Source organism: Pseudogymnoascus verrucosus, assembly GCF_001662655.1.
Source record: "Pseudogymnoascus verrucosus strain UAMH 10579 unplaced genomic scaffold scaffold_11, whole genome shotgun sequence".
Lineage (NCBI taxonomy): Eukaryota > Fungi > Ascomycota > Leotiomycetes > Thelebolales > Thelebolaceae > Pseudogymnoascus > Pseudogymnoascus verrucosus.
Genome location: NW_017263662.1, coordinates 37,509 through 50,084, shown reverse-complemented (window position 1 = coordinate 50,084; position 12,576 = coordinate 37,509). Strand labels below are relative to the sequence as shown.

General features: G+C 52.1%; 4 protein-coding genes across 4 annotated transcripts; 3 read left to right on the top strand and 1 right to left on the bottom strand.

Annotated features, from left to right (window-relative positions):
* Window positions 1-343: 343 nt before the first annotated feature.
* Window positions 344-3,205, top strand: HEX1_1 (woronin body major protein). The gene has a single exon (XM_018272957.2). It carries the CDS (start codon window positions 1,275-1,277, stop codon window positions 3,114-3,116), a length of 1,842 nt encoding a protein of 613 aa, XP_018132245.1. The 5' UTR covers window positions 344-1,274; the 3' UTR covers window positions 3,117-3,205.
* Window positions 3,206-3,394: 189 nt separating this feature from the next.
* On the top strand, window positions 3,395-6,345 carry VE01_03466 (uncharacterized protein). The gene has a single exon (XM_018272956.2). It carries the CDS (start codon window positions 4,124-4,126, stop codon window positions 5,756-5,758), a length of 1,635 nt encoding a protein of 544 aa, XP_018132244.2. The 5' UTR covers window positions 3,395-4,123; the 3' UTR covers window positions 5,759-6,345.
* On the bottom strand, window positions 5,993-7,997 carry VE01_03465 (uncharacterized protein). Its single transcript, XM_018272955.2, has 2 exons — window positions 7,811-7,997; window positions 5,993-7,754 (listed from the first exon to the last, which is right to left on the bottom strand). The coding sequence occupies exons 1-2, from the start codon at window positions 7,889-7,891 to the stop codon at window positions 6,216-6,218; spliced, it is 1,620 nt and encodes a 539-aa protein (XP_018132247.1). The 5' UTR covers window positions 7,892-7,997; the 3' UTR covers window positions 5,993-6,215.
* Window positions 7,998-8,989: 992 nt separating this feature from the next.
* VE01_03464 (uncharacterized protein) lies at window positions 8,990-12,576 on the top strand. The gene is made up of 2 exons (XM_018272954.2): window positions 8,990-10,556; window positions 10,607-12,576. Exons 1-2 carry the CDS (start codon window positions 9,212-9,214, stop codon window positions 12,304-12,306), a joined length of 3,045 nt encoding a protein of 1,014 aa, XP_018132246.2. The 5' UTR covers window positions 8,990-9,211; the 3' UTR covers window positions 12,307-12,576.

Here is a 12,576-nt window from a genome sequence, read left to right as displayed (position 1 = left end):
GCGCCCGGATCCTCGAAAGGTGTGACTTGCGAGAGGGGTTGTAATCTAGAAGCTTTGGATTCCGTCTGAAATTGAAGTCCCTGGGATGACAGCTTCCCTGGCGCCCACGGGAACTCGACATCAGTGAGGCTTGTCCGATGTTACCTTTGGGCATGGTACGTGACAGTGGCTTGGATCGCACGTACCATCCTGTCATGTCGTGCCCTCTCACCGTTCTTGAAATTCTTCACCAGATAGTGCGTGTAATCTATCTTTCCTACCCCCTCACGCGATGCCCTCATCCGAACCTCCGCGAGTCCGCACCAGCGGCGTCAAGTCAAGGTGACAGTACAAGGTTGTTCCCCACATCTTCCCGCTGTGGCATCTGCCACTAGCTTGGCAGAGTGCACAGACCGAGGTTTGTCCTTCGTATCGTATATCGTACAGGACGGCACTTGTCCCTATACGATCTGACAGGAGTCCAGGTCCGGCGTCAAGCAGCCTACCTATCGTATTACGGCGGCTAATGGCCCGACGCGAGGATCGACGTCTACAGTGACAGCTCGGCGAGAAGATCTGCTTTGCACAACACAAGGACAGCGGCGACTCGGGGAAATCACGAGGATAGCTCCGGCGAAGGACAGAAAGAGCGCGACGACGCGCCACATAAAGGTCCGTGCGAGCGACCTTATCGAGCTTTCTTCAACGCCAACGCCGAGAGCGTAACGTTCCGTTGGCTTTAGCCAGGGGGACCTTCTCCGATGTAACAACACCGACGACCGCACACAGCAGCTCCCCTACGCCGTTCATAGCCCTACTCGGTACAGGAGTAGGGGTCCTTCACGGCAAATACAGAGCTTTGTTTGCCATACAAGCTGTCGCACAAGTTGGACAAGAACGTACGGAGCAGTATACTTCATTTGCTCTCCTCTGCCCGCTCTCCGCTCTCCACTCTCCACTCTCCATGTAAACATTGTGACTGCTTCGGCTCCTCCACGGACCATCAAAATGCTACTATAACCATCATCTTAGCCTTCCAAGGTTGCACGTCCAAGATGTGGCCTGCTGGTCACCACTACTAGCAAGGTGCGGGGAACTTACTTTCCAAGACATGGTGTTGCTACTGGTTACTCTGCACATTGAGGTCATTCGCGTCCGGGGTTATCATTTCCCAGATAAGACATTCCGGTGTGACTTCCACTCCACAGTACTAATATAAGCTGCGATCCTCCCAGGTACACAGCTTCAGAGATCTCGACCTCGCGCCACTTGAGCCAGAACAACCATCTCTGAAAATGCGCTTCAATCAGGTCGTCCAGGCCATTGCGGCCACCTCATGCGCGTTCGCTGGGGCTGCCGAAGCTGTCAAAGTCAATCCGCTACCCGCCCCCGTCTCCATAACCTGGGGAACCTCAGGGCCCAAGCAGGTGGCTGGATACCTCGTCCTCAAGAGCCCCTACAACCAGGTGGTTCAAGACGCGTGGAATCGCGCGTTCAACTCGATCACGACCTTAAAATGGGTTCCCCAGGCTGTGGAGGAGCCAATTCCTGTCTTCGACCCCTTTCCCACCACCCCAGCCGCGGCTAAAAGGGCTGCTGCCCCTGTATTCGCCGAATCGGAATCAGAACATACCAAGCGCTGGTCAACTTTGATCTACGAAGTGAACGTCAAGATCTCGGACTACAAGGCGGATTTACAACACGGCGTCGACGAGTCATACACGCTTGATGTCAAGTCCAACTCACCTTCTATCGATATCACAGCCAAGACCATCTGGGGCGCTCTCCATGCCTTTACAACTCTTCAACAAATTGTCATCTCTGATGGCCACGGCGGCCTCCAGATTGAGCAACCAGTGTCCATCAAGGATGGCCCGATCTATCCATACCGCGGGATCATGGTCGACACCGGGCGCAACTTTATCAGCGTCAAAAAAATCTTTGAGACCATCGACGGAATGGCCTTGTCGAAGCTCAACGTGCTCCACTGGCACATCGACGATGACCAGTCCTGGCCCTTGACTATGAACGCATATCCAGAAATGACCAAGGACGCATACTCTACGCGCGAGACGTACTCGCATAACGACGTCCGCACCATCATTGCGTATGCCCGCGCCCGCGCTGTTCGCATCATCCCCGAGATCGATATGCCCGGCCATTCCTCCGCGGGGTGGAAGCAAATCGACCCTGCCATTGTTGCCTGCACAAACTCCTGGTGGTCCAACGATAACTGGCCGCTCCACACTGCTGTGCAACCCAACCCGGGCCAGCTGGAGATTCTCAATGATAAGACGTACGAGGTTGTCGCAAAGGTGTATAACGAGCTGTCTAGCCTCTTTACCGACAACCTGTTCCATGTTGGCGGCGACGAGCTTCAGGTTGGCTGCTACAACCTCAGCACTATCACACAGGAATGGTTTGCGGCGAACAAATCGCTGACGTACGACGACCTTGTCCAGTACTGGGTTGATAAAGCTGTCCCGATTTTCAAGAAGCCAAAGAACAGGCGTCTTGTCATGTGGGAGGATGTTGCCATCAACGACCCGCACGCACATGACATGCCCAAGGACATCATCATGCAGACTTGGAACGGCGGCCTCGCCAATATCAAGAAGCTCACGTCGAGCGGTTTTGATGTCGTCGTCTCCTCGTCCGACTGGTTTTACCTTGACTGTGGCGTCGGCGGCTACGTGACCAACGACCCCCGTTACAACGAGAACGTCAACCCCGACCCGGATACCGCCAACTTCAACTTCGGAGGCACCGGAGGATCTTGGTGCGCCCCTTACAAGACCTGGCAACGCATCTACGACTACGACTTCACCACCAACCTGACCGCCGCCGAGGCCAAGAAGGTCATTGGAGTCACCGCCCCCTTGTGGTCCGAGCAAGTCGACGACACTTGCCTCTCGTCGAAGCTATGGCCGCGTGCTGCTGCGCTCGCCGAGCTATCCTGGTCCGGAAACAGGGACGCCGCGGGCAAGAAGCGCACGACGACCATGACGCAGCGCATCCTGAACTTTAGGGAGTATCTCGTCGCGTCGGGAGTACAGGCCACGCCGCTCGTTCCAAAATACTGCCTGCAGCACCCGCATCATTGTGATTTGTATTACGACCAGAACGCGGTTGTCTGAGGGCTCGGCTCCATCTCTTTATGTAGTGTAGTGTCTCGCCTCGTCTACTCGCGGCTGGGAGACAGAAGAAAATGAAACTGTACACTCTGATCATGGTGTTAATCACTGCTCGTCTTGTCGTGTTTCGTGATCATCATTTCTTAGGCCCACATGGATCGCCCTTCCATCGTATCATTCTGTTGTGAAATATATCACGTGATATACCGGTCAAGGCTAAACGAGGAACAGATTAGCCGCCAAGACCGACGACTGTGAACATCATCCACTACGTAGTATCTCGATCTTCTTCCATCTCCACTCAACCACATAGATTCAGAGGCGAAACTGTCGCGTCTATATATTGCATTTAGCTACCCCTTGATGATCACACAATTCCATGATATACTTATGCTCTTTTCAGGCTTGGAAAAAATGGATCAATAACCCAACCCACTTATCGTTGGAGGCGTTCAAAACTGCCTAAACCGGCCGTGCCAAGACGGCCGGAGCAAATGAAACGCTATTCTGATCCTTCTGGCTGATTGCAGCACGTATAAGGGGATTATCCATCGCCAATGCAGCACCGCCAAGACCTCCGCCATGAAATTATCGAAAGTACTCCGCCATCGAGTGGTGTGGTGTCCACAGACCCAACACCAATTTATGGGGATGAAGGAGCGCCAAAACAATATCGGTTGGTGCGGACACATGTCAGAGATGTTCTTTTTTGCCAGGTAAGTTTCTCTCTATCCCCGGCTGACTCGGCGAATTGAGGTCCATGGAGTCAACGAAAGAAAACCAGCAAGAGGCCCGTATGAGGCATACGAGCAGTGGCTATAGCACACCCGGTCCACTCCAAGACGGTGTTGGCGCCAATGAACTATGCTGGCTCCGAAGCTGACAGCACCTTCTTCGCACTGGCGTTGGACCCCTAGATAATCTACCCGCTGGAGTACCCCAGGTGGAATGGGGGGATCATCGATGTGGGGGCTGCCTGGGAACAGCGGCGTTAGGTAGGAGGGTTACCGATGCACCCTCCCTCACCAGGCTGGCTCCTGGAGGCGGCTCCTGGTGGATGTGGAATCTCCCCTACCTACTTTCCATTCCTCTCCTTTCTCTCTCTTCTTTCTTCCCTTGTCCTACTGATCGCACCTGTTTTGGAGCGAACAGTCAAGCCACGAACGAGGGACGATATGTCGCCCGCCACCACGCCAACAGCTCTACTTTGGACTTTACCTCTGGTCCTCGTCCATGCCGCCTCCAAATTTTCCTTCCCCTCGGCCGCCCGTGGCCTCCTCTCCTTCGCCGTCCCCAGCGTCCTCTCTCCCAGTCCCGCCAAACCCGTCTCGTTGCGCCCTATAGACCCACAAATAGCCGCCCAGCGCGCAAGCACCGACTGCCTCGATGGCCTTCGAGGGGTGGCAGCCTTTGCTGTCATGATCTTTCACTACAGTTCATTCGCCTATCCCAATATCCGAACCGCGTATGGCTACAACGGCAACACAAACCTCTTGAAGCTGCCGTTTGTGAAGATATGGTACAGCGGTGGCTTCATGGTCTTTCTCTTCTTCGTCATCTCCGGATATGTGCTCTCAGCCCGAGCCGTTCGGCTTATGCTTCGACGAGACCGTGATCGGATCCTTCCAGTCCTATCCAGCATGACCTTTCGCCGAGTTGTGCGTCTCGGCCTGCCGAGTCTCGTCATGTCCTTCATCAGCTTTCTGTGCCAGCGCGCCCAGTTACTCGATAAACCGTGGCCACACTATGTTCCAGGACTGTGGGGTGATATCAGGTTCTATTTTGAGAATCTCCGCGACCTCTTCACGTTCTACAACTGGAACCAGTTCCATATCTACTACCTGCCGCCGCTGTGGACAATTGCCGTCGAGTTCCGCTGCTCGATGATCCTTTTCCTCCTTCTCTTGGGAATTGCGCGTTGCCGGACAGGCCCGCGGCTGCTCATTGAGGCGCTTGTCTTCGTTGACACGATGCTACATGACCGCTGGGACCTGGGCTGTTTCGTTCTCGGCCTCCTCGCTGCTGAGATCCACGTCGGCACGCAAGAAGCCGCATCGCAACGCAGCAAAGAGGAGGGTCTCCTGCATAATGCGGACGCTACCGACTCCTCTTTTCAATACGACGACGGTAGAAATGGAAACGCTACCAATCAACGCCGCCGCCGCATCCTCAAAAAGTTGGGCCTCTGGGCTTGCTTCATTGCAGGCATGTACCTGGGCTCCGTGCCCACAGAGCACACCTGCGAAACACCAGGCTATGCCACGCTCTGCAAGCTCACCTGGCATGGGGAGAAGTGGCGCTACATCGCATTGCCTGGCAGTTTCCTTATCATTGTCGGGATTTTGTATCTGCCTATTCTACAACGCCCGTTAGTCGCCCCGGCGGCACGCTATCTGGGTCGCGTGAGCTATGCTCTATATCTCGTTCACGAACTTGTTAATATGCTTATTGGGAAGGGAATTAGAAACGCGGGATGGGCGCTTCTTGGAAAAACTGGAGTGATGTACCATTTTGGATATGTATTTGGACTGGTGTTCTACGTGTCGCTAAGCTTATGGCTCGCCGACATGTTCATGAGGGCTGTGGATATGCCCTCCACGAATCTGGCCAGGTGGCTGGAGGAGAAATGTGTTGATAAGTCGTAATTGTCAATTACCCCATGGCGTTTGGAACGGTTTATTGCACAGTGCGTAACCCATATAGATACCTCATTTAACAAACAGCATAATTTAGACTTTCATATACATATTTAGTGTCATCTGGCTTTAGGGAGGGGGCATTGCGATGCTCGAGTCGCGGGAGAATGTGTCGTTCTGTTCAATGCTCACGGGCGATTGAGACAACCATCAATATTTGTGACACACAGTAAGTCAATCAACGTCGCAGCTTTGGTGGGTGTGGTGTTGGCCGCCTCTCATAAGGAGATGACAGGCCGAGACGCTATTATCTAAATTTATGGCTATCAAGTCTCGGCTTGTTACTTGGCACTTCGGCAACTATGGGAAACAATCGTTTTCAATCCCTTCAATGGCTAAATCGACTTAAATATGCTTTTATCCTCGATCATGTCTCCTGCTGTATATCCAAATGCCACCAAATATGTCAAGCCTCAGTTGGCGGCCTTTCGGCTTTACACCGCTCACATTCGCACTCCATTCCCAACCAGGGCAATAGGCTCTCTTGCCTCTCCGCATAGTCCATCGTCAACGGCCTTATATACGAGATAAATAGCTCCTCTCCTTCCTCTACGTCTCGTAGAGCAAACATTCTCAATGTGCTATTACTATCTCCGTGCTCCCAGTCCACATTCGGTGCACAGCTATGATTGAACATTGAGTACAATGGGTTCACGGCCGTCCCAGGGAACCCATCGAGAGTCTGCCCGTGCTTGTTATTCTGCAGCCGACATCTTATTGTATGCAGGACCCAGGTGTCATAAGCGGCGTTTGCGAAAACATCAATGCCCAGCTCGCCCAGCACCCGAATAGGTGTTACGATGTGGTCTGGGAAGTTGAAAATTATCAACTCGTCGTTTTTATACGTGGGCGTCAGTCGATTGAGGAGAGATGTCTTCAAGGGGTGAAGCGTCGGTTCTTGCATAGAGAGAGCCAGGACTCGGAGGAGGAGTACTGAGTCCAGAGAGAGGTCGGTTGTTAGTTGCGCTGACTCTGCTGCAGATGTTAAGAAGCCGAAATCTTTGCCGCAGACGGAGGCGTGGAAGGTATCCAGGGCCGTCTTGGAGCAGTCTGTACTACAGTACGGGACGCTGCAGCAATCGTTGAGAATCTCTTCCATGATTCGGCCACAGCACGTCGGGCAGCGTTCAGCGCTACTTGTGACGCCTGCCACAGTGCTGTCCACGAGCACGGTATCTGCTGGAGCGATACTCTTCGTCGCGAAGGCGCCAAGAACGTCTCCTGAGCTTGGGGCGTCGTCGTCTTCGTCAACGTCCCTAATAGCACTGCGAGAAACAGTGCTATTGGTAGATCGCACGCTGAACTCTTTTTTACACCCGTCGAGGAAAGAATCCTCTCTCGACACAAAATCCTCTCGCATCCACGGATAAGCCACAGGGTAGACGCCGCCGTTATGAAGAGTTGCCTGCATTTTCTCTTCGCTCATCTCGCCGGCGTTTACCTGCTCCCGCAGGATGTCATCCCTCTGCTTGAACCACGACTTCGCGTTCAGCACCTCCGATGGAAATACAGCATCTTGCGGGAATCGAAGCACCGCTTCTTGGCTGAGGGTCAGGTAGTCACTACACGCATTTGAAGCCATCAAGCCTTCCATGAGCTCTGACCAAACCTGGAGCTCGAGCTCTTGCAGTTCTGCAACGACGCGCTTCTCAAGGAGCGCTGTCGTTGAAACGAGGTGCTTCCATGCCGCTAATCTCGGGTCTGTCTCGTGCAGGAGCCTGGTTTTATCGCACAAAGCCAGAAAAGCTTTCTTCCCGAGTGGAGTGCTTTTTTCCTGGCTGGCTTCAACTAGCAGTCGCGCTTTGTACGCATCACCGAGTGCCAGCTCTGGGAATCCCAGAAGCCGGAGGCAGCGCGCGCGGAGCAGCCAGGACTCTGGGTCATACGGCTGTTCCGCAATGTTTTGGGTGAAAGTTTGGAGATCAGATGATTCTGCTGCTAGACGCTGACGCGGAGATGCAATGAGTATTGAACCTTTGGGAAAAGAGAGGTAGTAGCTACCTCTGGCTCGAGGATTTCATATGGCGCCACTTCGCAAGCTGATGATGCGGAAAAGTCATCGTCCCTCCATGGGTTGTCCATGGCGTATTGGTTCAGGGGCAGAGGAAATACTGACTTATGAGAGCTATGAAGTAATTCCCAAGTCACGGAGCCTTCTACTAACTCCTCTACTCGTAGCCTTGTGCGGGGTGGGTTTTGCGGTTTTCCAGGGGTGGAAATTTGCTAGCTTCGAATTGTAGGGTTGCCGTTCAGACAGATTTGGATGATATTCAACGTCAACGGGTTGACAGCCCACAATATCTATATAATTGGAGGTGTTGAACTTTCTATAGATGTCCAAAAGTAATTATTAACAGGCCGGTATTCATCAGTCAGATCCGGATCCAAGTGAGAAATATGAAGTTTTCTCGTTCCTTCTCCTATTAGTTGTCGCCACTAATGTCACATGTTTTTGACGCATCCCGCTTTCAAGCCTGGGACAGAAGGGAGAACACCAACAGCGCAGACACGATGGAAGCGTTTTACTTAAAAGTTTATTGATTTGGTGAACCAATATGTAGTAACTCAAGTGGCCCAGCTTATTCCAGCTTCATGTTTGTGGGGGTCCAGCTAAATTCCCCTCAAGGCCCCGTTGATGTCGAGTTGGATATTCTTGGCATGGTGGACAACGTCCATGAACGGGCTTATCACAGCAAACAAATAAGTAAATCGCAATGGCTATAATTAGAAGCACAAGATTCGACGAAGCAGTAATATGATTTCCTTCGGCGGATACTATCTCTAAATTATCTTGGCTCTCTGTCACTGCACAGCGGACTCAAATACGTATCCTCCATATAAACTAAAATAATGATAATCGGATTAATTTGAGGTTTTAAAATTCGAAACCGACAAATAAATAATATGTGCCAACCAACCCCGCCAAACCTCACTGACATAGTAAAAGGGCGATTGCAGACCTATACCCATTAATACCATATATAAAAAGCCTTCAATTAAAAACAAGCCCTGATGTTGAAGTCAAATCCATTTTTTAACCTCCTCTGCCGTGGTGCGGTCCTTCCCTTCTCGATCAGAAACCTTGGCGCGTGGGTGCCATTGTCAATGAGTCCGTGCGTCACCCAAAAGTAAACAAACCTCTGCCAACCTCATTCCCATAACCCATCATTTCTTCCGATACGACAATAACTCATACGCCAATTATTCGACAACAAACCTAACCATTTCAATTCTTACGGCGCATATCGTAGTCCAAGAAGATTCTTTTGTACTCTTTAGCTTTCCTGTCTGCTCCAAGAACTCGACGCGACGCCGCCCAAACATCCATCCACAACCGGCATAAACAACAGTGCCGGATAGCACCTCCACCAACGTCCACATTGCACAAAGTGAGCCGCTTTAATGGCTGCCTCGGCTGACTTGAGACATCGCTCTCGATTGATTCGAGAAATGGCCCGAGATCTCAACAGACACGATCACTCATGTGCTTCCTCGACCGGTTCCCACCATGGCACCGTGAGCGACGACTCCACAATCGACTTTGATCCCGAGAACGAGGCGATAATGTCCACGCGTCAAATGGACCTCAATATTTCCCAGAGGCTCCCAGAGCTACGCGATACCGCGAAGAAGTATGGCCGCTGGAACGGTAACAGGCAACAAACAAACGACTTCATCATCAACACCTCGGCGATCGGGCGTGCTTTTCCCGACTTTTCCCAAGGAGGCAGCTCGGACGAGAGCAGCTTCCATGTAGAGGTTGGACGCGGAACAAAAACAAGGCAACGCGTTCCAAGCAGGGTCCCACAAACAGAATACTCGGACAACATCGACTCTCCAGTTGTCAGCATCGGGGATTTTAAGATTCTCAGCACACCGCCATCGAAGGGTCAATCAAAGCACAGACAAGACTCTCTCCGAAGCAGTGTCGGGAACGGAAGGCAAAGCAGCAAAGGCACGCCCCAGAAGGAGAACATCCCACCGCCATCAGCGACAAAGTTGCCGAACTATGTTTCTGGAGCGACGCGATCCTCCAGCGGAGAACAACGTCGCACTCTTGCAGAGATCCACGCCCGAGTTGCCGACGACTCTGATGGATCTTTCATCAGCGATGAGCGACCGGCCACAGTCACATTCCAGCCAAAGCAGTCGCGATTCTCCGCAGCCCAGCCAAAGGGCTCACCTCTTTCTGCCATCCACAATATTCCTCAACAACAAATCAAGACTGCTTTAGCCGACGCACTATCTGGACACCGCGACGAATTCCAACAAACTCCTCGGCCTCAGAACAATGCCACGCAAAATTCATACACTGCCAACCAGACAAACCAATCGTTCCTTCTTCCAAACATGCCCGACCTTTCTGAGCTTGTCTCAGGGTCATTTAAGGATGGAACGCCAGTGTTTACACGCAGCGGCAAGGTGCAGTCCCGATTCACATATTCCTCTGAGAGAACCCCACCTGGGCCAGGCCACGTGAAGCTGGACACTGTCCCCGTCCCAGATGAGGAAAAGGCTATTTTCATCTCGTTGCAGCTCCTCCAAGATAAGGTTGCTATGCTCGAGATGGAGAAGGCAGACGCGCAGCGAGTAGCCCAGAACCTGCAAGACGACAATTTCCAGCTCCAATCAGAGAATGCACAGCTTCAGAAACACCGCCGATCAGATAGTGCCTTAGGAATGGCCGACAGTGGCAGTGATGGAGAATTTGGGAAAGGGAACAAGAACCTCGTAGCTGAGAAGACCAGTTAGTAAACCCCATCGACTCATATATATTAACCACTAACATCGCCTTAGAAATAGAAGCACAGTTCAAGTCTTTACAGGTTCGTTACAGCGAGATTGAGAGAAAGTCGTCCAACCAGGAGTTGCGCCTCAAGACTATATCATTCGAGCGCGACCAGGCGGCTAAACAGCTTGCTGAGGCGTATTATACGACGGAGCAGCTGCAGTCTGAGAATAATGCCCTCAGGAGTGAGAATGGTGATCTGAAGCTTGAATTGGCGCGACTCAGCACCGACTCGGAGGAGAATACTCGACAGTGGAGGCAAAAAGAAACTGGCCTTCGTGAGAAGATTAGCCGACGTGAAGCTGCCGTTGCTGAACTCCGCGAAATGACTCAAGAGATCCAACAAGCTCGCCTGGCGAATACCGCTAGCGTCAAGACTCGCAAACCAGTCGTCCAAAAGCAACAGGCTCAGAAAGAGCCAAGCAACCCTCGGTCAAGCACCCGCGGCCGTGTCCAGGCAGTCGTTGGGAAGCAAGTGCCAGCACGCTTGCAGTCGCGATCACGATCACGTTCGCAATCCCGCCACACCCAATCAAGAAATGTCAAGTCGTATGCCGAGGAGGAGACCTTCGATATCCCTCCAGCAGGAACCACCAATGAAGACTTTGACGACGCCAGCGATGAAGGATCCTTTGATGATGTTACAAAGACTGTTCACAAGGACCTCAATGTCAATGCAGAAGACGCGACCCAGGGCTCAAACTATTCAAGCATTCTGGGCCATGGGGAAATGGATCGTCTCCGAGAAATGCTCGCGAATGAGAGAGCCCGAAACGCAGAACTCAGCGCCGGTGCGGGAAACCATGAGCACACGTCCCATTCAGTTGCGTCGAGTAGATCGGCGAAATCGACCCCGGTCACCCAGGGACTCACTGGTATTCTCAAAAATCGCAACTCAGCCAAACAAGACCAGGACAATACCTCCCATTCAATGTCTCATACGCGACGCCATTCTGAGACCTCCATCAAGGCCCGCACAGCACGCCGCCACATTACGACGGAGGAGGTTACCTCGGCATTCATTATCCCGGATATCACTTTGAGTGTAGCAATGAACGGCGGCCACCCAACCCTCTCCGCCAAAGCCAAGAAGGTCCTTGACACGCTCTGCCACCATGATGGCGGTAACTGCACGGTTTGCACACGCGTGGCCTCTTTTGAGAATAACGAGATGAAGCAAACTGTTTCAATCCAGAAGCCTATCCCCGTCTCTGATCGCATGCCCGTTGCTGGGCCATACGAAGATGAGCCGACAATGCGCCCATCTGTCACCCCAGGCCTTGCACTTGCTACAGTCATGAAGGGTCTTGAGGACGAGCTGGCCCACCTGAAGATTGAACTGGCCCAGTATCAGGCCGTTTACAACAAACATGATCCATCGCTCAGCATGCGCAAACGCAAGGCTGTCAAAGCCAGAATTGAGAGTTTGTTAAAGGCAATTGACACGAAGGCGGATCAAATTTACGCGCTCTACGATGTTCTTGAGGGACAGAAGGAGACTGGCCAAGAGCTCAGTGAGAAGGAAGTTGAAGTTACGCTCATGGATATTGGGATTGACGTCGATGCTCTCAAGAAGGATAAGTCTGAGCAAGATCCCGAGGGTGAGGATTCTGGGGAGGACTCCGAGCTTGACCTTCCCTGGGAAGGTATTGAGGATACGACCGGCTCAAGCAGCGTCAATGGAAGACGCCGGAGTTGGGTTGCATAATTTGTCAAGGATTACATTGGATGGAGTTTGGGATAGTGGGATTTTGTTGGAGAGAACACGGAGTTAGGACATTTGCGCGGCTTAGTTTGCATTTGAGCGACTGGGTCCTGTCTGAGTTATTGTGTTTGGAATTGATGTGTGCGCTGTAGTTGACTTCACAATGGAATGATTACCAAGCCAAGCCATTGACTTTACTATGAAATGATTACCAAGCGGACTCCAAAATGACGTCTATTTTGTTATCGTGAGATAAGATATAAATGGTTGGAG

Bases quoted from the DNA above. Each gene is read 5' to 3' on its own strand.
- VE01_03464 (XM_018272954.2), top strand. From the start codon at position 9,212: ATGGCTGCCTCGGCTGACTTGAGACATCGCTCTCGATTGATTCGAGAA. The intron at 10,557-10,606 runs GTTAGTAAACCC...ACATCGCCTTAG, and splicing joins CCTCGTAGCTGAGAAGACCA to AAATAGAAGCACAGTTCAAG.
- VE01_03466 (XM_018272956.2), top strand. From the start codon at position 4,124: ATGCACCCTCCCTCACCAGGCTGGCTCCTGGAGGCGGCTCCTGGTGGA.
- HEX1_1 (XM_018272957.2), top strand. From the start codon at position 1,275: ATGCGCTTCAATCAGGTCGTCCAGGCCATTGCGGCCACCTCATGCGCG.
- VE01_03465 (XM_018272955.2), bottom strand. From the start codon at position 7,891: ATGGACAACCCATGGAGGGACGATGACTTTTCCGCATCATCAGCTTGC. The intron at 7,755-7,810 runs GTAGCTACTACC...TCTCCGCGTCAG, and splicing joins ATGAAATCCTCGAGCCAGAG to CGTCTAGCAGCAGAATCATC.